Source organism: Cupressus sempervirens, chromosome 4 (genome assembly GCF_028749045.1).
Source record: "Cupressus sempervirens isolate cs-2001-9-10 chromosome 4, ASM2874904v1, whole genome shotgun sequence".
In the NCBI taxonomy this organism is placed as follows: domain Eukaryota; kingdom Viridiplantae; phylum Streptophyta; class Pinopsida; order Cupressales; family Cupressaceae; genus Cupressus; species Cupressus sempervirens.
Genome location: NC_143121.1, coordinates 339,015,644 through 339,039,353, shown reverse-complemented (window position 1 = coordinate 339,039,353; position 23,710 = coordinate 339,015,644). Strand labels below are relative to the sequence as shown.

At 36.2% G+C, this 23,710-nt stretch overlaps 3 protein-coding genes across 4 annotated transcripts in view; 1 reads left to right on the top strand and 2 right to left on the bottom strand.

Moving 5' to 3' along the window:
• The window catches only part of LOC149561410 (uncharacterized), a 295,535-nt gene that overhangs the window by 21,096 nt on the left and 250,729 nt on the right, over positions 1-23,710 (bottom strand). The gene's annotated exons all lie outside the window — the stretch shown is intronic.
• LOC149561413 (uncharacterized) lies at positions 2,627-4,975 on the top strand. The gene is made up of 2 exons (XM_089823785.1): positions 2,627-4,453; positions 4,572-4,975. The coding sequence occupies exons 1-2, from the start codon at positions 4,136-4,138 to the stop codon at positions 4,842-4,844; spliced, it is 591 nt and encodes a 196-aa protein (XP_089679911.1). The 5' UTR covers positions 2,627-4,135; the 3' UTR covers positions 4,845-4,975.
• Positions 11,143-12,678, bottom strand: LOC149561412 (uncharacterized). Its single transcript, XM_089823784.1, has 3 exons — positions 11,939-12,678; positions 11,626-11,813; positions 11,143-11,519 (listed from the first exon to the last, which is right to left on the bottom strand). Exons 1-3 carry the CDS (start codon positions 12,106-12,108, stop codon positions 11,338-11,340), a joined length of 540 nt encoding a protein of 179 aa, XP_089679910.1. The 5' UTR covers positions 12,109-12,678; the 3' UTR covers positions 11,143-11,337.

Below are 23,710 nucleotides of genomic sequence, written 5' to 3'. Positions count from 1 at the left end.
ATTTTCCATTTGTTTTGATTTTGGAGAGAGCTGCGCATAAAAGAGGTGGAGAGGTATAAACATTGTCGTGGCACCCTTGTGATCGGTGCATTTGGTAGTTGTGCCCTTGTGATCTCTGCATTTCGTTGCCGTGCCCTTGTTATCTACGTGCCCTAGCTCTGTGATTTTTTTCAAGGGCGAGAAGGGGTACGTATGTAAATTTTTTTCTCTTTTCCTTCTAAACATGTATGTCTTTATATTTCCTTCTATACATATATCTCTTTTTATATTCAAAGAGATCTTTTTCAAGGTGCTTGAATTGCCCTGACTAGCTCTCAAATTGACTGTAGAACCAACTCTAGTCACTAAATATCCAGTATGACTCTTTATCCAATACTACTAGCCTACGAGACTCCAATAATAGGCCAACTCTCATAACTTTGCTAGTACATCTTTGCAAGGTCAACGAAAACCATTGTTTTGGATCACTCTTAGAGACAGCTTTGCAACACCCATTTTTCCATCACTTCTAGATGAACATTCAACTAAATAGAAGATTGAAACACATATCAAAGGTTTAATCACCATGGAAGAGTTGTTTTAGTATTCATCATACAAGTACCATTACTTTCAGCAAGAAGGAAGAACAAATATATCTTCCCCAAGTCAAATTTACAGCCATAATCTTAGGACCATTCTTGACAAAGAAGAGAGCACTTAGACAAAAGAAGATAGCATTTACAAGATAATCAAGAAGAAAACAATGCTCACATTATCTTTCTCACATCTCAAATAGGTTGATTAATTTCTTGTCACAAAATGTCCTAAGAAGTGTTGCAATTATAGAAGGCATCCAAATCCTCTCTTTAACGAACAATCTTCAAAAGTAGGAAATCTCATGTTCAAAGTTATTAACTCTATTTGAGTGATACTTGTTTTGAATAGACATCCTTTTTGGTGATCAACTTAAACTTCCCCTATTTTAGTGGATATTCACCTCGCTTGCCATACATATGCAAATCACAAGGGTTCAAAGATTTTTTTTATGAAATTGCACTACATGAAAAATACTTTAACACACCCAATAAACCTTTGAAATTCAATAGCTGCTACTATCTTAAGCACCATACACTACAATATTTGGGGTCAAATTGTGACGACAATTTGTGACGACGGTGTAATTTGTGGTGATTTTCATGTTTTTTTTTGCAATTGTCCTTGACAATGTCGCAATACCGTTGTTGGCGTTGTAATTGCGACGCCCTCATGAGGATTAAAAATAAAATAAACACGACAATCATTTTCCATTTGTTTTGATTTTTGAGAGTTGTGCACGAAAGAGGTCCGAATGAGATCCTGGGCTGAGTAGTGATTAGGGTCCACACCATCTCTCTCTCTTCATCATCCTAATTCCTTGTGCTGCCCACCTGTTCTTCTGCCATAATAGGTTCCTGGTCTATTCCAAACCCTTGCTCAAGTTGAGCTGTCCTATGTGCATAAAATCTATGTATCTCAGCTCGTGGATGCATAGATTTGTATTCAATCCACCAACTAATGACTACCCAAATGCTAATATGAATTATCAAAACTTTTGATCAAATACTTAGATGCCAAAATGAATTATCAAAACATTTTAGCCAGTACCCAGATGCTGAAATGAATTATCATAACTTCTTATCCAATACCCAGATGCCAAAAAGAATTATCAAAACTTTTTAGCCAGTACCCAGATGCGCAAATGAATTATCAAAACTTTTTATCCAATACCCAAATGCCAAAATGAATTATCAAAATTTTTGCTGAAATTTGTTGTGACAATTTCTCACAAAAGCCTACAGGCTGGTAGGATGTAAGCTCTGATACCACTGAAAGATCCCTGATCGATCTCTTCATTAAATTGCTGTACTTTTTTTCAAAAAAAATTTGTTTTCCTGTTTATTTATGTTTTCTTGCAGAGCTAGACAGAAGTGCAAAAAGGTTTGTTTGTTATTGTGTTTTGATGGTTTTATAACATAGAAAGGAATAGGGAACAACAAACATGAAACAAGACTGGAATCATAGATGTGAGTATCGTCGATTAATCGGCGATACTAGAAAAAATCGCAATTTTTTGGAGCTGGCGATTTAGTCGCCCCAAAAATTGCAATTTTTTTTTGCAGATTTTTTCAAAAAAATCGCAAATTAATAGGCGATTAATTGCCTAAAAATCACGATTTCTTGGAAAAAAATGCCCGGAAGTCACATAAAGTGACGAAAAAACATATTTTTTTCATTCAGTTTTTAAATTGCTTAGGGCATTTTGGAGAGGAGAGGATAGTGGAGGAGTTCTTGGCAAGCAAGAGGTGGAATCTAGTGCATTTGGAGGCCTTTTGATTCGATTTCTTCGTTACTAGGTAAGTGATTTGAATCTTTGTTTTTTATTTTTGCAAGAGATTGTATTCTTTTTTCTTGCATGTAAATGGATAAAAATACATTCCTAATTAGTTAGGAATGCATTTGATGAATGCAAGCAAGATTAAATGCATTCATTTGCATTTTTTTCCATTCTAGATCGAATTTATGTTAGAAATTTGCACTTTTTTGAAAAATTTGAAACCCTAGCAACTAGTTTGTTTGAATGTTAATTGGATTTCAATTTATTGGCACTGTTATTGGAATGTTGCTTGAATTCTTTGTTTAACTATTAACTTTGATCTTGTTATAATTTATTTGTAGTTTTTTATATAAAATTTGTATGCGTAAGGCAGCCCGCAGCAGTTTTAAATGGCAGACAAATGGCCATTGACTCCATGCCCTTCAGGCTACATTGGCACTAGGCCAAAGAATGCGAAAGATCAGGCATGGAAATATGCCTATGAAGCATCCGATGGACCAACCAAAGTGATTTGCATTCGATGTGAAAAAGTAATATCCGGGGGCATTTACCGGTTCAAATATCACATCGCAAGGATCTCAAAACATGATACGAATCCTTGTGAGAGTACAACAGAAGAAATAAAAAGGTTTGCAAATGCCTTGCTCGCAGCTCGAGAGCAAAAAAAATTGCAAAGAGAGCGGAATAGATTGCATGTCAGGGCAGCGATAGCAAAGACCTAGGGCAGTTTCATTGATGTTCAGGAGGAGGAGGCAGCCATTGAGAGCATGGCCGGCTATTATCGTGGGCCGCGTGTCCGCAAACAGGGTGGTTTTTCTTTCACGAGTTCCGCTCCCACTCACACTCCTACACCTCCTAGCACTTCCGCACCATCAGGATCAGCAGGTGCTTCTGAGATTGGGAGCTATTTTGTGCTGAGGCACACACCTAGTGCACAACCTTCATTAGAGGCCACTAGATGGAATAAGGAGGTCCATGACCAAGTGGACAATGCACTAGCAGATTTCTGGGTTTTCAACAACCTTCCTATTAGTGTTGTTGACAGTCCCTATTGGGACGCTTTAGCCACAGGGTTGACAGTTGCAGGAAAGGGGTACAAGTCCCCTTATCGTTTTGTGTTGGGTGGCAGATAAGCGAATAATTTTATTACACTCGATTTTCTTTTAATTTTTAACTTTTTACTTAGTTCTAAATTTTAATTAATTTATCTAGAAATTAGAATGTTGATTACTAAAGTCTAAATCAATTTAAAATTACTAAGAATCTAAGACAACTAAATTTTGTTTTTGTAGGCTTATTGGAACTGCTGTTGAGAGGGCCAAAGCATTTGTTGAGGAACAGAAACAAGAATGGACAAAATTTGGTTGCACCATTCTTTTTGACGGGTGGACGGATGGGAAGAGCAGGACCATTATTAATTTTTTGGCCTACTGTAATGATAATGTGGTGTTCCTGAAATCAATCGATGCCTCCAACAAGGTAAAAAATGCTCAGACATTGGCATTAATGTTGGAGAACATGGTCTTAGAGATTGGCGTTGAAAATGTGGTGCAAATCATCACAGACAATGCTGCTGCATATGTATCAGCAGGTAAACCGTAATTTTATGTTGCATGTGCATTGTGAATTTCACAAGAATTTTTATAGTTTGATATTTTTGAAAAGTTGGAAACTAATTAGTATTTGCTTTTACAATTCGTAGGAAAACTCCTACGGCAGAGGCACCCCACTCTCTCTTGGATCCCGTGTGCAGCACATGTCCTTGACCTTCTTTTGGAGGACATGGGCAAACTTGAGTGGGTCACTCCAATTGTGGAAGATGCAAGGCGGGTGACAAAATACATATACAATCACCCATGGGTCCTTAGCCTGATGAGAGAGCACACTTATGGCAAAAAAATTGTCAGGCCTGCCGTCACAAGGTTTGCAACGATTTTCTTGACATTACAAAGCATTCTCAATAATTTGGTTTCTTTGAAGCAAATGTTTGTTTCCAAAAAATGGCTTGATTCCACATTTTCAAAGAAGAGTGAAGGAGAGAATGTTGTGCGGATTGTGTTTGATAAATATTTTGCAGATAAGGCCGATGAAATAGTAAAGGTGACTACAAAACTTTAAATTTTAGTTTACACTTTACAACTTTATAACATACTAAGTTTGTAACTCAAGTAAATAATAATTTTCTAACTTGTCAACTAATTTCAAATTTATATTGCAGGTGTCTGAGCCTTTAGTCAGAGTTCTGCATTTGGTTGATGGAGACCAAATGCCAATGGGTGAACTATATGAGGCCATGGACAAGGCCAAAGAATCTGTCAAAAATTACTACAAGGGGGAAAGCATCAAATATGAACCCATTTGGCAGATCATTGATAGAAGGTGGAATAATCAGCTCCACCAACCCATTCATGCAGCAAGATATTTCCTCAACCCACGTTTTAGGTATACCGTAAGCTCATTCTTACTCAAATTTAAGTTAACGAAGACTTGAGTTCATTTTGCTTTCGTAGGGTGTTGGGTGTGTACTAAAATTGCAAGACTTATTTGTTTTTGGTTTTTGGTTTTAGGGCCGATGGTACATATGCAGATCCTGATGGAGAGGTCATCAGAGGCCTAAGTGAGTGCGTCCAAAAGATGGTAACCAGCGAGGAAACAAGAGATAAAATCATTGCTGAGCAGAAGATCTTCACTTCAGCAAGGGGCAGGGTTTTCTCCACTCCTCTCTGCAAGAGAGCAAGGCTTACACAAACCCCAGGTAATACATTTGCAAACTTCTAAATCTCAAATGCTAAATTAACAATTATGTTTCACTTTTTGTTGTCTATTAGTATTTTCTAACTTGTACAATTTTTGTGATGCAGTGGCTTGGTGGACTACTTGGGGTGCAAGCACTCCAAATCTTGCAAAATTTGCTCTCAGAATCCTATCACAACCTTGCAGCGCATCACATTGTGAGCGTAACTGGAGTTTGTTTGAGGCCATTCACACAAAAAAGAGAAACAGGTTGTCCCAAAAGAGGATGAATGACATGGTCTATGTGCAATATAATCTTAAATTGTGCATGAAAAAGGCACAACAAGATCCTCCTAGGCCAATCGATTTGGATGAGATAGATCCTTATTATGATTGGACAGCACAGGAGTAGGCTCCCTTATTTACACAGGGGGACATCTCCAATTTGGAGAGGGAGGCTGCGGAGGAGGCTGTGGGGGAAGGGGGTGGAACTGGATATGACATCGAGGAGGGCAATGATGAGGATGATGACATTGAGCTTACTGCAGAGGACCTTGACATCTTGCGCGCAGCGAATGTGGAGCTACTGACATCTAGTTCTATAGCTACACAATCTCCTGCATTGGCACAGACACAGACACAGACATAGACACAGGCACAGACCCTGCAGGGTTCTAGTTCAAGAGCTTTACCCTCTCCCACACTCGCTAGTAAAGCGACTGGGAAGAGGAAGATGTAGTCCTGTATTTGACATTTGTACTTATTTGTAGTCATGTTGATGTGCTTATTTGAACTCTTTACATTTGACACTTTATTTATGAGAATACAACTTCTCATGTGTTGTGAACTTGTTAGTTGTTAGTAATTTATAACTTGTCACTACTTGTTAGTAATTTACCGATTAATAACTCTTTTTGCATTGATATATATCTAAACATGATTGTTTCTTATGTATTGTTAGTAATTAAGTCGTTAGATGCAAAAAAACATTGAATTCTGTAAAAAAATCGCATTTTTTAATTAAAATTTAGTGGTTTTTGAGTTCCTGATTTTTTCCTCGATTTTTCGCCGATTTTTCCTAATTTTTCCCGATTAAACTTTTTCAGGCCTAGGCGATTAATCTCCTCAAGTGATTTTTAAATCAATGACTGGAATAAATAAGGTATATAGCAAAAGTCAGAATTAGTGCAAACCGTACCAGGCAGATTTGTCTGAATTATAGAGCCAAGCAATAAATGCAATGCATTTCCCAAAGCTCACATACAAATTTGATGTCACACTGGAAGGTGAAGATTGTTCTCGAATCTAGCATACATTTGGAGGTGAATACAAGCAATACTCTATACACCACGTGGTGTATCTGCTGCAAATGGCGTCCCACAGGCTGCAATGAACCACGTCCCAACTGGAAAGATGATATGCCACGCTGAAACCCCAATGAGAATTGATGCCTCTGTCCTTAATCACCATGCACAATGCCTAAGAGATTCGGTGCCAAAGATTGCTGAGGCTACGTCCCAGCCAATCACTAACCTGGGGTTTGCGTCCCAGACTAGAAATTGCCCATTTAGAGCAAATTCATAAAGAAGTTGTCAAATATGCAAAAGATGATCTTTGAATGAAGCTTCTATCTCCTTATAACCCCTCTCAATTGCAAATCAAAACCCTAAGTGTCTCCAAGTGGCATTGGGTAGTGAAAGTGTTATAATTTCTTATTTTAAAGTGGTCATGTCACTAGAAAATGACCTTTTTCCTCATAGACAGAAATCTGTTCATTGAATTGCCCTGGGACCAAAGAGAAAGATTTAGAAAATTTCGAGACCTTTCCAACGAGCTATCACACCATAGGATGTGCATCGAGATGAGGCCAAAAACACCTTATTACTCCAAAACTAACTTAGGAAATATTAAAAATATAACCCAAATAGCCACAAAATGCTCAACTGACATCACAAACCATAAAATCATCTTGTCACCTGTGTGTGACTGAAGTTGGAAATCAAGGATCCACTGGCAGTCTCATCCCTAAAATCTAGGGATGCTCCTAAAATTTAGGAAACAAGCCCTATCCCTTTGAAACTGAACCCAAAGAGTAATCTCATGAAGACCCAACATTGGGCAAGATCATACCTCCTAAAAAGTAGGAACTGCCTCCTAAAAACAAGGAACATCTCCCAATTGATTAATAACTGCCAGAAAATCAAGTCCCCAACATTGAATAACCATACTGGGTCTCTATCCAACCCTGTCAGCCTACAAGACCCCATAATAAGCTGACTCACATGTCTTTGCTAGACTGAGCTAAAAGAGGGGACATGACAAAAATACTTTAACACACCCAATAGACCTTTGAAATTCAATAGCCGCTACTATCTTAAGCACCACCCACTACAACATTTGGGGTCAAATTGCAATGACAGTGTAATTTGTGATAATTTTCAAGTTTTTTTTTACAATTGTCCTTGATGACATCACAATATCAACATTGGCATCGTAGTTGTGATGCCCTCACAAGGATAAAACATAAAAAAAAAGAAATACGACAATCATTTTCTATTTGTTTTAATTTTGGAGAGAGTTGCGCATGAAAGAGGTGGAGAGGTATGAACGTTGTCATAGCGCCCTTGTAATCGGTGCATTTGGTTGCTGTGCCCTTGTGATCTCTTCATTTCGTTGCCGTGCCCTTGCTCTACAATTTCATTGTCATGCCATGCCCTTGTTATCTACATGCCCTAGCTCTACGATTTTCTTCAAGGGCGAGAAAGGGTACGTATGTAAAAAAAATTCCTTTTCCTTGTAAACATGTATGCCTTCATATTTCCTTCTAAACATGTATCTCTTTATATATTCAGAGAGATCTTTTTCAAGGTGCTTATTACATATATGATCCAGCTACATACATATTCCAAAATCCAAATAATAAAACAATATAAGTCACTCAATCCATGCTAAGTGACTTACCTCAAGATCTTAAAAAAATAATGCAAACCATGAAAAATGGGTCAAGTTCGCAAGAAATTTTACAAAATGTTATCATAGCAAGCCATAACCAGTTAAATGGGTCTAATTGTTGATTAGCTTGGTTGATATATACATATATTTAACTAGGTTATGGCATCTACAAGGGAATGAGCCTCGTGATTATGCATGTGTTTGGTGCATTTCTTTCCTGTGATATATATCTTTGCATTTCGTTGTTGTGCCCTTGGCGATTTGGTTGCCATGCCCTTGTGAGCTTTGCGATTTCGGTGCCGTGTGCTTGCTCTGTGATTTTGTTGCCATGCTATGCCCTTGCTTTGCGATTTTGTTGTCATGTTGCGCCCTTGCTCTATGATTTTGTTGTCATGCCCTAGCTTTGGGATTTTCATCAAAGGTATGTAAATGTTAGTTTTTTTTCCTTCTAAACATGTATATCTTTATATCTCCTTTTGAACATGTAGATCGAGAGATCTTTTTTAAGGTGCTTATTACATATTAGCTACACAACAAAAAAATTGATCCAACTACTATTCCAAAATCCAAATAATAAACCTCACTTAACCCGTGCTAAGTGACTTACCTCAAGATCCTCCACAAAAATAATGCTGACCAAGAAAAATGGGCAGATTTCGCATGAAATTTTACAAAAAACATATCATAGCAGATATTTTTAGAAAGAAACTAGCCATAACCAGTTAAATGGATCTAGTTGCTGATTTGTTGAATTGATATAGTGCTGTCATTAGATTAGGTACAATAAAAGGAACAATCAGCTGTTCCCAGCTAGTAGGATCAAATACAGTTTTCCAAGGCGATAAAATTGCATATGCAAGGAATTGAAGAATAACTTCAGTGAAGAGTTGAGTGTAAGGAGTTGAAGAAGCAAGTTCTGCTTTTGCATAAATGCCATAATCACAAGGTTCATTCCCTTGTAGAAGCCTCTGGTACAATGACATTACCTCTAAACCATGCAAAGGATGTTGAAGTGGTTCCCAACCTTGAAACACTCTTATAAGCATTTGATACTTGGACTATAAATTCTCAAAGACACTTGCAAGTGATTCCAATGTCATAGTACCTACCGCAACACTTTCTTGGATTCTATCTAGTGGCTTCCATAATATCTTCTATTTTGTCTACCTGTTGTTTCTGCCATGCAGTCTCTTTCTAAAGCCACTCCTTCTCCTTCTCTTTCTAAAGCCACTCCTCCTCCTTTGCTCCCATGCCTTAAATTTTGATTATCAAACTTCTGAACATCTGCCTCTACCTTATCTAAAATCAACTTCACATTGTGTTGTAACTCTAGCATAGGTGTTTGATCATTGATAGCTTTCATTTCAGCATTCAAGTTTTCAAGATTGGTCAACACCCTCACTTGCAAACCTCTCATGTCAAGCACTTTCTATACTATTTCAACACCATGTTCTTGCTTCAGAGCTAATGGTTCTTCACATGCATTTTCTTGTAAAACAATAATTTTGTTGAACAATTGTAAACTCTTAGAAAGTGCATTGTTGTTTTCATGTATGTCAAAATAATAACTAGAATTACCATTGGATTATATAATAATGAAGTAATCAACCCAGTTAATCAGCAAATACACCAATTTAACTGTTGTTTCCAAAGTCATAGTACCTTCAGATGCATTTTCTTGTAGAACATTAATTTTGTTGAATAATTGAAAACTCTTAGAAAGTGCATTGTTGTTTTCATGTATGTATGTATATAATAATGTATACAGAGAGATCTTGTGGATTGTGGATTATGGATTATAAACAAAAAAGAAAAGAAAACACGACATTCATCATTCCCCATTTGTTTTGATTGATTGTGGAGAGTTGTGCGTGAAAGAGGGTGGAAAGCTCCAAACAAAGGTGGAGAGCTCTGAACGTTGGTGGAGATCAGTGGAGATCTAAGATTTTGTTGTAGTTCCCTTGTGATCTCTCTGCCCTTGCTTTGCGATTTTCTTCAAGGGGAGAAGAGGTGCCTATGTAAATGTTCTTTTCTTTTCCTTCTAAACATGTATCTCTTGTTCATATATAATAGCTTTGGTCAGATTCAAGGATAACTGATTATGATGATTGTATGCATATGTGCATGTAAATATGTAAATTAGTTCACTATGTAAATTTCTTTACATGCACACACACATACACACACACTTGCATAGTACTTGTGCTAAATAAATAATCATTCATGTCTTCAATTCACACAAGCAATTATCCTTGCATTTAGTTGAATTTATTCATACCAAATTAAGTATGTCGAAATCTATACTTACAAATTATATTATCTCTTGGTGATTGAGTAAAGATCTCGTGCATAATATCACCCAGGTAATGATCGGATGCATTCACATTAAGTCATAATAGGATCAAGCAAATGATCTATTTATGTTACTTCTTACTTGTTTTATTGAACATTTTGTTTAACATACTCAATAATACTAGAATCATTGATGTAAAAATCGCCTGAGGAGATTAATCGCCTAAGCCTGAAAAAGTTTAATCGGGAAAAATCGGGAAAAAATCGGGGAAAAAATCGGGAACTAAAAAACCACTAAATTTTAATAAAAAAATGCGATTTTTTTACAGAATTCAATGTTTTTTTGCATCTAATGACTTAATTACTAACAATACATAAGAAACAATCATGTTTAGATATATATCAATGCAAAAGGAGTTATTAATCGGTAAATTACTAACAAGTAAGTAGTGACAAGTTGTAAATTACTAACAACTAACAAGTTCACAACACATGAGAAGTATTCTCATAAATAAAGTGTCAAATGTAAAGAGTTCAAATAAGCACATCAACATGACTACAAATAAGTACAAATGTCAAATACAGGACTACATCTTCCTCTTCCCAGTCACTTTACTAGCGAGTGCGGGAGAGCGTAAAGCTCTAGAACTAGAACCCCGCAGGGTTTGTGCCCGTGTCTGTGTATGTGCCAATGCAGGAGATGGTGTCGCTATAGAACTAGATGTCGGTATCTCCACATTCGCTGCGCGCAAGATGTCAAGGTCCTTTGTAGTAAGCTCAATGTCATCATCCTCATCATTGCCCTCCTCGATGTCATATCTAGTTCCACCCCCTTCCTCCTCCGCAGCCTCCTCCGCGGCCTCCCTCTCCAAATTGGAGATGTCCTCCTGTGTAAATAAGGGAGCCTGTTCCTGTGCCGTCCAATCATAATAAGGATCTATCTCATCCAAATCGATTGGCCCAGGAGGATCTTGTTGCACCTTTTTCATGCGCAATTTAAGATTATATTACACATAGACCATGTCATTCATCCTCTTTTGGGACAACCTGTTTCTCTTTTTTGTGTGGATGGCCTCAAACAAACTCCAGTTGCGCTCACAATGTGATGCGCTACAAGGCTGTGATAGGATTTTGAGAGCAAATTTTGCAAGATTTGGAGTGCTTGCACCCCAAGTGGTCCACCAAGCCACTGCATCACAAAAATTGTACAAGTTAGAAAATACTAATAGACAACAAAAAATGAAACATAAATATTAATTTAGCATTTGAGATTCAGAAGTTTGCAAATGTATTACCTGGGGTTTGTGTAAGCCTTGCTCTCTTGCAGAGAGAAGTGGAGAACACCTTGCCTCCTGCTGAAGTGAAGATCTCCTGCTCAACGATGATTTTATCTCTTGTTTCCTCGCTGGTTACCATCTTTTCGACGCACTCACTTAGGCCTCTGATGACCTCTCCATCAGGATCTGCATATGTACCATCAGCCCTAAAACCAAAAACCAAAAACAAATAAGTCTTCCAATTTTAGTACACACCCAACACCATACGAAAGCAAAATGAACTCAAGTCTTCGTTAACTTAAATTTGAGTAAGAATGAGCTTACAGTATACCTAAAACGTGGGTTGAGGAAATATCCTGCTGCATGAATGGGTTGGTGAAGCTGATTATTCCACCTTCTATCAATGATCTGCCAAATGGGTTCATATTTGATGCTTTCCCCCTTGTAGTAATTTTTGACAGATTCTTTGGCCTTGTCCATCGCCTCATATAGTTCACCCATTGGCGTTTGGTCTCCATCAACCAAACGCAAAACTCTGACTAAAGGCTCAGACACCTGCAATATAAATTTGAAATTAGTTGACAAGTTACAAAATTATTATTTACTTGAGTTACAAACTTAGTATGTTATAAAGTTGTAAAGTGTAAACTAAAACTTAAAGTTTTGTAGTTACCTTTACTATTTCATCAGCCTTATCTTCAAAATATTTATCAAACACAATCCAAACAACATTCTCTCCTTCACTCTTCTTTGAAAATGTGGAAGCAAGCCATTTTTTGGAAACAAACATTTGCTTCAAAGAAGCCAAATTATCGAGAATGCTTTGCAATGTCAAAAAAATCGTTGCAAACCTTGTGACGGCAGGCCTGACAATTTCTTTGCCATCAGTGTGCTCTCTCATCAGGCTAAGGACCCATGGGTGATTGTATATGTATTTTGTCACCCGCCTTGCATCCTCCACAATTGGAGTGACCCACTCAAGTTTGCCCATGTCCTCCAAAAGAGGGTCAAGGACATGTGCTGCACACGGGGTCCAAGAGAGAGTGGGGTGCCTCTGCTGTAGGAGTTTTCCTACCAATTGTAAAAGCAAATACTAATTAGTTTCCAACTTTTCAAATATATCAAACTATTAAAAATTCTTGTTGTGAAATTCACAATGCACATGCAACATAAAATTACGGTTTACCTGTTGATACATATGCAGCAACATTGTCTGTGATGATTTGCACCACATTTTCAATGCCAATCTCTAAGACCATGTTCTCCAACATCAATGCTAATGTCTGAGCATTTTTTACCTTGTTGGAGGCATCGATTGATTTCAGGAACACCACATTATCATTACAGCAGGCCAAAAAATTAATTATGGTCCTGCTCTTCCCATCCGTCCACCCGTCAGAAAGAATGGTGCAACCAAATTTTGTCCATTCTTGTTTCTGTTCCTCAACAAATGCTTTGGCCCTCTCAACAGCATTTCCAATAAGCCTACAAAAACAAAATTTAGTTATGTCTTAGATTCTTAGTAATTTAAAATTGATTTAGACTTTAGTAATCAACATTCTAATTTCTAGATAAATTAATTAAAATTTAGAACTAAGTAAAAAGTTAAAAATTAAAAGGAAATCGAGTGTAATAAAATTATTCGCTTATCTGCCACCCAACACAAAACGAGAAGGGGACTTGTACCCCTTTCCTGCAGCTGTCAACCCTGTGGCCAAAGCCTCCCAATAGGGACTGTCAACAACACTAATAGGAAGGTTGTTGAAAACCCAAAAATCTGCTAGTGCATTGTCCAACTGGTCATGGACCTCCTTATTCCATCTAGTGGCCTCTAATGAAGGTTGTGCACCCAGTGTGTGCCTCGGCACAAAATAGCTCCCTATCCCAGAAGCACCTGCTGATCCTGATGGTGCGGAAGTGCTAGGAGGTGTAGGAGTGGAACTCGTGAAAGAAAAACCACCCTGTTTGCGGACACGTGGCCCACGATAAGAGCCAGCCATGCTCTCAATGGCTGCCTCCTCCTCCTGAACATCAACGAAACTGCCCTGGGTCTCTGCTATGGCTGCCCTGACATGCAATTTATTCCGCTCTCTTTGCAATTTTTTTTGCTCTCCAGCTACGAGCAAGGCATTTGCAAACCTTTTTATTTCTTCTGTTGTATTCTCACAAGGATTCGTATCATGTTTTGAGATCCCTGCGATGTGATATTTGAACCGGTAAATGCCCCCGAATATTACTTTTTCACATCGAATGCAAATCACTTTGGTTGGTTCATCGGGTGCTTCATAGGCATATTTCCATGCTTGATCTCTTGCATTCTTTGGCCTGGTGCCAATGTAGCCTGAGGGGCATGGAGTCAATGGCCATTTGTCTGCCATTTAAAACTGCTGCGGGCTGCCTACACATACAAATTTTTAAAAAAAAACTATAAATAAATTATAACAAGATCAAAGTTAATAGTTAAACAAAGAATTCAAGCAACATTCCAATAACAGCACCAATAAATTGAAATCCAAATAACATTCAAACAAACTAGCTGCTAGGGTTTCAAATTTTTTTTAAAAGGGCAAATTTTTAGCATAAATTCGATCTAGAATGGAAAAAAATGCAAATGAATGCATTTAATCTTGCTTACATTCATCAAATGCATTCCTAACTAATTAGGAATGTATTTTTATCCATTTACATGCAAGAAAAGAAAATACAATCTCTTCCAAAAACAAAAAACAAAGATTCAAATCACTTACCTAGTAACGAAGAAATCGAATCAAAAGGCCTCCAAATGCACTTGATTCTGCCTATTTCTTGCCAAGAACTCCTTCTCTATCCTCTCCTCTCCAAAACACCCTAAGCAATGTAAAAACATAATAAAAAAAACGTGTTTTTTCGTCACTTTATGTGACTGCCGGGCGTGGGCGATTTTTTTGCAAAAAATCGCGATTTTTAGGCGATTTTTTAGGCGATTAATCTGCGATTTTTTGGAAAAAATCTACAAAAAAAAATCGCGATTTTTGGGGCGACTAAATCGCCGGCCCCAAAAAATCGCGATTTTATCTTGTATCGCCGATTAATCGGCGATACTCACATCTATGACTAGAATAATACAGCTACAACTAGTACTCTTGTTTATTTTATTTAATCATATACTAAGACTATTATTTTTCTTAAAATTAGACTGTATATTTTTTATCAATAAAACACAAATATAGATTTCTGATAGTTATCTTTTTAAATTTCAAGATCTTCATATTTAACGTGAAGAGTTTCCACTATTGGACAATACAATAACCACAATGAGAAGCCACATAGCTCATGGCATTTTCCACCAAATTATATTTTTATTCTGTTTTTGTCCTTCAAAAATATTATAGGTGACTGTTTTTTGATTTTCCATATATTTAATAATTTGTCACTTGTCATTTGAGGTAGTTTTCTAAATATGAGATAGAGACATCTATCATATGGATGGTCATGTCAATTTTGATCATCCCACTTTCAAAGTTGATTCCCTTATCAAATTAATGAAACTACTTGCAACTGACACCCTGATATTTTGCAACTTGCCCAATCAGCCATTCACACAACCATCTTCCTCCTACTCCACCATCTAATCTTCTGTAAGTCTCTCTCCTCTAAATACCCAATAAATGGAGCCATTATCATCACGAGTAGACTCACTCTCCTTAGATGAATTCAATCGAAACTATTCATACCAAACTAAGTATGCAAAAATCTGTACATACAAATTATATCATCTCTTGGTGATTGAATAAAGATCAAATATAGTTTTCCAAGGTGATAAAATTGCATATGCGGATGTATGTATGTATGTATGTATCTTTGCATCTCGTTACCGTGCCCTTGTGATCAACTGCTGGGGAAATATAAAGAGATACATGTTTAGAAGGAAAAGAAAAGAACATTTACATAGGCACCCCTTCTCCCCTTGAAGAAAATCACAGAGCAAGCACTACCACATTTGGGCCCAAACACCACAAATTACACCGCCATTACAAATTGCCGTCACAATTTGACCCCAAATGTTGAATTGATATGCAAAGGGCACAAAGATCACAAGGGCATGACACATCAACAAAATCGCAGAGCAAGGGCAAGGAGATCCCAAGGGCATGACAATGAAATCCTAGATCTCCACCAAGTGCACGGCAACGAAATGCAAAGATAATAAGGGCACGACAACCAAATGCAGCGATCATAAGGGCACGGCAACGAAATATCCACCAACATTTAGAGCTCTCTACCCTCTTTCGCACGTAGCTCTCTACAATCAAAACAAATGGGGAATGATTTATGTCTTTTTATTTTTTATTTTGGTTTATATTTAAAATCAACTTTACATTGTTATTGTAACTGTACCATAGGTGTTTGATCCTCAATAGCTTTCATTTCAGCATTTCAACATTCAAGTTTCCTCTTCATTATATAATCCTTTCCACCCTAAAAACCACTTCTTTACTTCATTAAAATCAGGACTTGAACAAAGCCAATGATAAAACAAAGCCCATACTCCAAAATCCAAATAATAAAACAATAAAACTCACTCAACCTGTGCTAAGTGACTTAGCTCAAGATTCTACACAAGAATAATGCAAACCAGGAAAAATGGGCAGAGTTCGCAAGAAATTTTAGAAAAGCATATCATAGTAGATATTTTTAAAAAGAGACAAGCCATAACCTAGTTAAATTGGTCTAGTTGCTGATTAGCTGGGTTGATTACAAATTCCTATACAACTGTCATCAGATTAGGTACAATAAAATGAACAATCAACTATTCCTAGCTAGTAGGATCAAATACAATTTTCCAAGGTGATAAAATTGCATATGCAGATGTATGTATATATGTGTGTGTGTGTATATATGTATGTATGTATATGTATAGAGAGATCTTGGGGATTGTGGAGATTAATGGAGATCTAGGATTTCGTTGATGTGCCCTTGTGATTGCTCCATTTCATTACAGTGCCCTTGTGATCTATGTATGTATGTATGTATATACATATATATACATATGTATATGTATATATATATATGTATATAAACAGAGAGATCTTAGCACAATAGAAAAACAATAAAACTCACTCAACATGTAGCATGGCCATGGGTATTGTCACCAGTGGTTTGAGTAAAGTCCCTTGGCTCCTAGGAATTTGTAGCATAGGTTCAGGGTAGTAACTCCTTACACTCAACTCTTCACTGAAGTTATTGCCATTACCACAAGGACATTACGCTCTAAACCATGTAAATTACCTCTAAACATGACATTACCTAGTGTATCTGGCTATTGAAAATAGAAGGCTAAACTCTACATTTCAGCATTAACTTGAATAGTCTATTTAATTTTTAGACCCATCGATTATTGTCGCAAGCTTTTAAACATGACTATATAAGGAGTGAGTTAGAATGTATATAGGTTAACCTTACATTAACTGTAAACTACAACACAAAGGTTGCACCAAGGTATTACAGTATTGCAATTATAGAAAACCATCTGATTCGACCGAGTGGGTGTATGATCGCATAGAGCTGTATTAGGTGAGTAAAGTTCACCAGTGGTTATAGGAATACAACTGCATCAAAACAATTAGAAACAAGAACTACATATTTGTAAGAGTGAGTAGTTAAAGGGTCTTGATCCTATGGCTACGAGTATGTAGACAGCTTGGTAGGCAGAGTATGCCTCTAGTGTGCAGACGCCTTGGACATAGTTAGGTAGTTGAGCTTGCACCTTCTGCAATACTTCATTCGACATGTCACTAATCTTGATAATATACCAAATTCTTAGATTGACCGCTTTGAAAATGATATATATGAAAGCGATTAATTGGATATTCTTTGATGTTTGAGGGGATTATTTTTTATTTCGTTATTATACATATATGATTATTCATGAATCATGTGTGATTTTCATTATAATTTGTTGTAATTAATAATCTCTATTTTTATTCAATACTATTTTCATTCCTTTTGTTCATTGATGTTTGTATATCCTCACTCATTGGCTGAGTATATATAGTTTTATTGACAGGAATTCATTATTTGGTGACTACATTCTCTTTGTATTAGATTGGCTTTAAAAATCATGGTCACTATATATAAAATTCCAATGGTCGTGCGTCACAATCCCTGAGAGTCTTTTCCCTATTTTCTCTTACAAATAAATTCTGATATGTCTTCAATACTCTATGCTCTTCTTTTTATTGTTTTCAACTCTCCTAATATCTTCCCTACAGATGTCTCATTTGAGTTGAGATTTAACATTCACTTGATTCTTACAAACTCTTTGACTGGAGACTTTGTGTGCAATGAGTTGGAATTGAATGTCTTTAATTTAATATTTGAGTTTGATTATAATACTTATTTTTTATTATTGTTATTTATTAAATTCAATCTTAGAAATAAATATTATTTATTTACCTTTATCAAATGCAATTAGAATTAAATCAAATTATATTTATTTATTCTTTATAGTAACTCTATTATTAAAATTGATCTTGGAAATGGGGACATTATAGTAGTCTGCCCTTCCCAAAATTGCTTGTCCTCAAGCAATTCAATACTATCTCCTTATGAATTGGTCGACAATCCTGCAACAACAATTTTAGTTTGGGATTAGATAGTTGAAAAATATAAATTTACATATCACAAGATTAGATTTTGAATTACTAAGATAAATTTTACAAGAGGAACTTATCTTGATATGCTTTCCGATCCTTCCTTTTCCTTTCTTTGACCCATGACAAGTCTTGATTAGTAATCCTCATAAGTATTGGTAGAGACTTTATCTCGAATCACTTTCGGTCTTTTGACAATTTTCAGCTCCAACATAATTTTCGAGAGGGTAACAAGTCTATTGACTTCTTGGCAAATGTGGGGATTGATTGAAATGATGAGATGGATTTGATGAGTGGAGATCGCATTCCACAGAGTTTGCTAGATATTATATCAGAAGATATGCAGGCATTTGTCAGTAAAGGCATTAGTCAAAATCCGAAAGAATCCCCTTGTATATGGTCAATGGTTTTCTCTTGAATTTTTGGTGTTGTTGCTGCTGTCCTTAGATTTTGAATAATCTTTCTCTCAGATCTTTTGCAGTATTCTGTCAGTATTGCTTGGACTGACAAAAGATTGTCACGGTTTTTTTTCTATTTATTTGGGCCTCTGTTTTTTAATCTCAAATCAAATGGCGTTCTTGGGAATTTAGTGTAGGTGCATGCAAGTTGCAATGGTGGAGGAGGTGCCAGAAGCTCAAGTGGCTAGGATCTTCAAGCAGGCCAAAGAGCAGGAGAAGGATACAATAATTATGTTGCTAGGAGTAGATTATTGGTTTGATGGTCACGTTCACGATGTCAGGGTGATCTTTGACTTATTCCAGCTTATAATACAAATTTTGGGCCATCTTATTTCTGCATATGGTGTGGCTAGGAGGATAATTGCTGAAAATCTCTATTTGGAGGTGATGAATGCTTTGGATCTGATAGATACAAACTTGGCTAGAGGGGATCTTCTGAGTGTTTTCTTCCTTGAAGTTGAAGGAAAGAAGAAAAAGATGAAGAATGCTTGGTCACTTTTCAAATCTGGGATATGCAAAAAATAATGATTTGAGTAAGTTTAAAACGTTTTGCCAAGAAAATGATGATTTTTTCCTTGCTGAAGTCTTTGCCAGGTTGATTTCAGTCGGCAATGGGATTGGATACCTAGTTCATTAATTCGACAGGTTTGGTATGTTGGGATGATATGTAATGGAGTGTTAGCTCCTTGATATTATGTATTTTTTTCTTAAGTAATTAAATATTTTCTTTCTTATGATATTATTGTACAAGTGATTAATGTAAAAATAAATGATGGCATTTGGGTTAAAAAACTACGGCTTCAAATGAGATCCTACAAGTTCACATTCTTAAGTAGACATTTGTGAGCACTAGGTGTGTCAAGGCTCCATGCAAAATCATGTAGAAGCAAAAAAGGTCATGATGAACATTTTCGATGACATGTTTGCCAAGAGCATACACAAGTTCCTCAAGGTGACTTGGCATTACTAAATTTTCATGTTTGCCAACACCACTACTCTTCCTCCATATCCTGCACAAATAAAAAATGCTGCCTCCACATTGCAACCATATGATAAATGGGAATAGCACATGCCCGAGCCATAACCTAGTTAAATTGGTCTAGTTGCTGATTAGCTAGGTTGATTACAAATTGTTGTAGAACTGTCATCAAATTAGGTACAATAAAATGAACAATCAGCTATTCCCAGTTAGCAGGATCAAATACAGTTTTCCAAGGTGATAAAATTGCATATGCAGATGCATCACTTGAATGCTAGGCATGAAGCACATTCCCCAATTTATAATGAATGGTTCGATATAAAGGCTCCATATGCTGGCCCAACAATAAAAGCCAAGGATGTAACCATGCATGTATTGGTAAAGCTAATGTCATTGTGAATGGGCATTATATTTCCCCTACATATCTATATATACATATTGCCCATTAACTCTGCATTATTTTTGTGCAAGATCTTGAGCTAAGTCATTTAGCACGGGTTGAGTGAGTTTTATTGTTTAATTATTTGGATTCTGGAATATGTGGGCAACTAGATCAATTTTTCTGTTGTGCTAAGATGTAATAAGCACCTTAAAAAAGATCTCTTTGTATACATACATATGTATATATGCATGTATATATCATGTGGAGATCTAGGATTTTGTTGCCGTGCCCTTGTGATCTTTGCATCCCAAGTATCTACTGTGGTTAATTTGGGTATCACTATATGATCTAGAATGTTATGAAGTACTGAAGATGGTAGTAACTTCTCCCATGTCTCCAGAAAATGTAGCATAGGTTTAGTGTCCCTTGGCTTCCAAGAATTTGTAGCAGCTATTCTCACTGCTGGAATGACTTGTTTCTTTCCAAAATTATCTGCTATGATATGATTTTGTAAAATTTCTGCGAGCTCTGCCCATTTTTCCTGGTCTGCATTATTTTTGTGGAGGATCTTGAGGTATGTCATCACGTAGCACCTTAAAAAAGATTTCTCTGTATATACATACATGCATGCATGCATGTATGTATGTATGTATGTATATGTATATATATATGCATGTATGTATGTATGATGTGGAGATCTAGGATTTCATTTCCGTGCCCTTGTGATCGCTGCATTTCGTCATCGTGCCCTTGTAATCTCTACATCTCATTCGTTGTCATGCCCTTGTGATCTCTGTATATTTATGTATGTATGTATGTATATAAACAAAGAGATCTTGGCACAACAGTGAAACAATAAACTCACTCAACAAGTAGCATGGCCACAGATGTGATGGCAGAACCTATTGGTAAGTAGATTCCTCTTTTTCTCTCTCATTTTTCATGTGTTTATTTCACTTGAACTATTATTTCTTTAGGGGCATTTTCTAATATTGGATTCATTTTATGCAGAGACAATGAAGACATTCCTAGATGTACCCTTGTGATGAATTACTTGTGAGCAATGAGGATGTTCAAATGCATGGACAACAGGTGGAGTTGAAAAACACATGTTTGCATTTCTATTTGAGGTCTTTAAATAGGTATTAAATAAATGTAATTGTGTTGTGTTTTATCAGCTCTGCCTGCTGTCCATGCATTTGAATGCAACATGCATTCTTGATTTAGAGTGGCAGAATCTTATTTTGGATGCAATGGAAAAATGACATGCACCAGAAGATGGGAAAATGATGTCACTTTTGTAGTTATGGAACCTTTTTTTGTACTTTAAACATTGATCCTTTCTTAAAGATTTTAGATGTTAACGGAGAATTTAGATGTTGGGATTGGGGGAGAGGGAGGGGGGTTGGGGGGCAGAGGTGGTTGGGGGGCGGGGATGGGGCCAAATGAGCTTCCACCTTCACACGGTTGGCCCTGATTAGTTAGTAGAGAATATTAAACTATTCTTGAAACCAAGTGAAACTCAATATTAACCTATTTTGCAATTGTAATAGAAGATAAATATAGAATGTGTGACGTCGAAGAGTGTGCTTTCCTAACAAATCTATTTCTAAAACTCAACTTTGGTTATGAACATTATCAGGACACTGCAACGCTCTTACCCCTATAATTGGTTTTCCTGTTATTTTTATCTTTTGGGAGGAATTGAACTGACAAGAATCATCCGATCTCTCCCAAAAGATAAAAATAACAGGAAAACCAGTTATAGGGGTAAGAGCATTGCAGTGTCTTGATAATGTTCATAACCAAATTTGAATTTTAGAAATAGATTTGTTAGGAAAGCGCACTCTCAACGTCACACATTCTATATTTTTCTCCTACCATGTAGTCCTCGTAACTCTGACGGCTAGCCGTCGATTCCACAGCGTTGCTGCCACCTATCCGTCACTATTGTGACAGACAGGTGCGACAATTAGTCTTCGGATCCACAACATTCGCATCGCCTGGACATTGCACATGTGATGGGGTCTCTGATGGTCTATTGCCCCCTGTGGATTCAATTTACAACAGCTTGGGTCATCATAATTGCAATGGAAGGCCTTGCCGTCACAACTTCCAACGACGAAAGTTCGTCGCCTGTCCGACGGGAGCCAATTCTTGTTGGCGTCGCTTGGGAGATGGGTGCTTGTCGCCATTGCAACGTCCTGCCGTCGCAAATCGGGTCCAAATGTAGTAGCGATATAAAAAGTAGAAAAGCAATTTGATAAGGCACTATTAATCAACAAGTGTCTGCATAAACAATTGATTGTTCAAGTAAACTCATTAGTGCAGGATGATTTATTCTATTATAAACCTCATGGCACAAGATTGAACAAAATCAAGCCTTGCCAACACACTCACATCTCAACAAATTTACCATAGCCGGAACACATAGAGTCAACACTATATAAGGGTAATAGATATTTTTCTTATGCATTCAATGCATATAATGGATGCTAAAATCTGCACATGTGGATTTCAAAGCACACCTAGGTGATAATTTCAGATTGGAAGGATTGTCACATCTGTTATGTTCTTTTATTTTAAGGGAATTGTTTTGTATTTTGGTTCGTGTCAAGTCTCTATTATCAAATATAATTTTAATAATAATTAAGAAATAGAATATTATTAAATAAATTATATATTAAAATTACAATTAAAAAGAAAATGAAAAAAAATATGAAATAATTAATTAATTTTTAATTATTATAATATAAAGTCACAAATGATATAATCTAATAACAATAAAACAATATGTAAAGATAAATAAAAATTAACCACAAGAAATAATATTATCAAATTATAGAGGATTTAATCATAAATGATAATAAACTTACAATGAATAAGTAAATAAATAATATATAATAAAAAACAATACAAATTAACTAAATCTAATAAAAGGTCGAGAGATATTTAATAAATATTTATGACCTTCAAAATAAGATATGAAAGGGACAAGAGTTCATTTGAAAGGAGGATGGAAGAAGAGAGAGGATGGGAGTTGAAGAGGGATCAATGGAAGAGGAAAGGAATGAGAAGAAAATACAAGACTTTTTCAAAAGGTTGCAATTATAAAAGGATGCGACTTTGAAATAATTGGACTTATGAATGGTTTTGACTCTTTGAAAATGTTGTAATTATGAAATGTTGTGACTTTTCAAAAGAATTGTGATTATGAAGGGTTGTGACTTTTTCAAAATTGACAGATGACAAATGAAACAAGATTTATAAATCACAATTGAATAAGAAAAAAAATAATCGTATAAACAGAAAAGATATAATTGCATGTTTCTTCGCATATATTTAATATGAGATGAAAGAAAACTCTAAGAGGTGGTATGGACATCATAAACATGTGTATAAGCTATGTTATTTATTCAAAGATTTTTTTACATTATTATAATATGTCAATACATTCATGACTGACTATATATAAATATATTTATGCGCGCGTGTGTGTGTGCATTAATTCAACATAATAATATTTTATAGTTATTAAGATTTGATATTATGTTCATCAATTGGATATTTGAAGAAGTAATTGATCAAATTCTCATAGTGCTAGTGAAAGGACTCCATTCATCTCTATATGAATGACTACACGCTAGCATAG

What these genes read in the sequence shown, in the direction of transcription:
- LOC149561413 (XM_089823785.1), top strand. Translation starts at nt 4,136, where the DNA reads ATGGGCAAACTTGAGTGGGTCACTCCAATTGTGGAAGATGCAAGGCGG. An exon ending in AGGCCGATGAAATAGTAAAG is followed by an intron (nt 4,454 to 4,571) that starts GTGACTACAAAA and finishes TTTATATTGCAG; the next exon opens with GTGTCTGAGCCTTTAGTCAG.
- LOC149561412 (XM_089823784.1), bottom strand. Translation starts at nt 12,108, where the DNA reads ATGGGTGAACTATATGAGGCGATGGACAAGGCCAAAGAATCTGTCAAA. An exon ending in TTCCTCAACCCACGTTTTAG is followed by an intron (nt 11,814 to 11,938) that starts GTATACTGTAAG and finishes TTTTGGTTTTAG; the next exon opens with GGCTGATGGTACATATGCAG. An exon ending in AAGGCTTACACAAACCCCAG is followed by an intron (nt 11,520 to 11,625) that starts GTAATACATTTG and finishes TTTGTGATGCAG; the next exon opens with TGGCTTGGTGGACCACTTGG.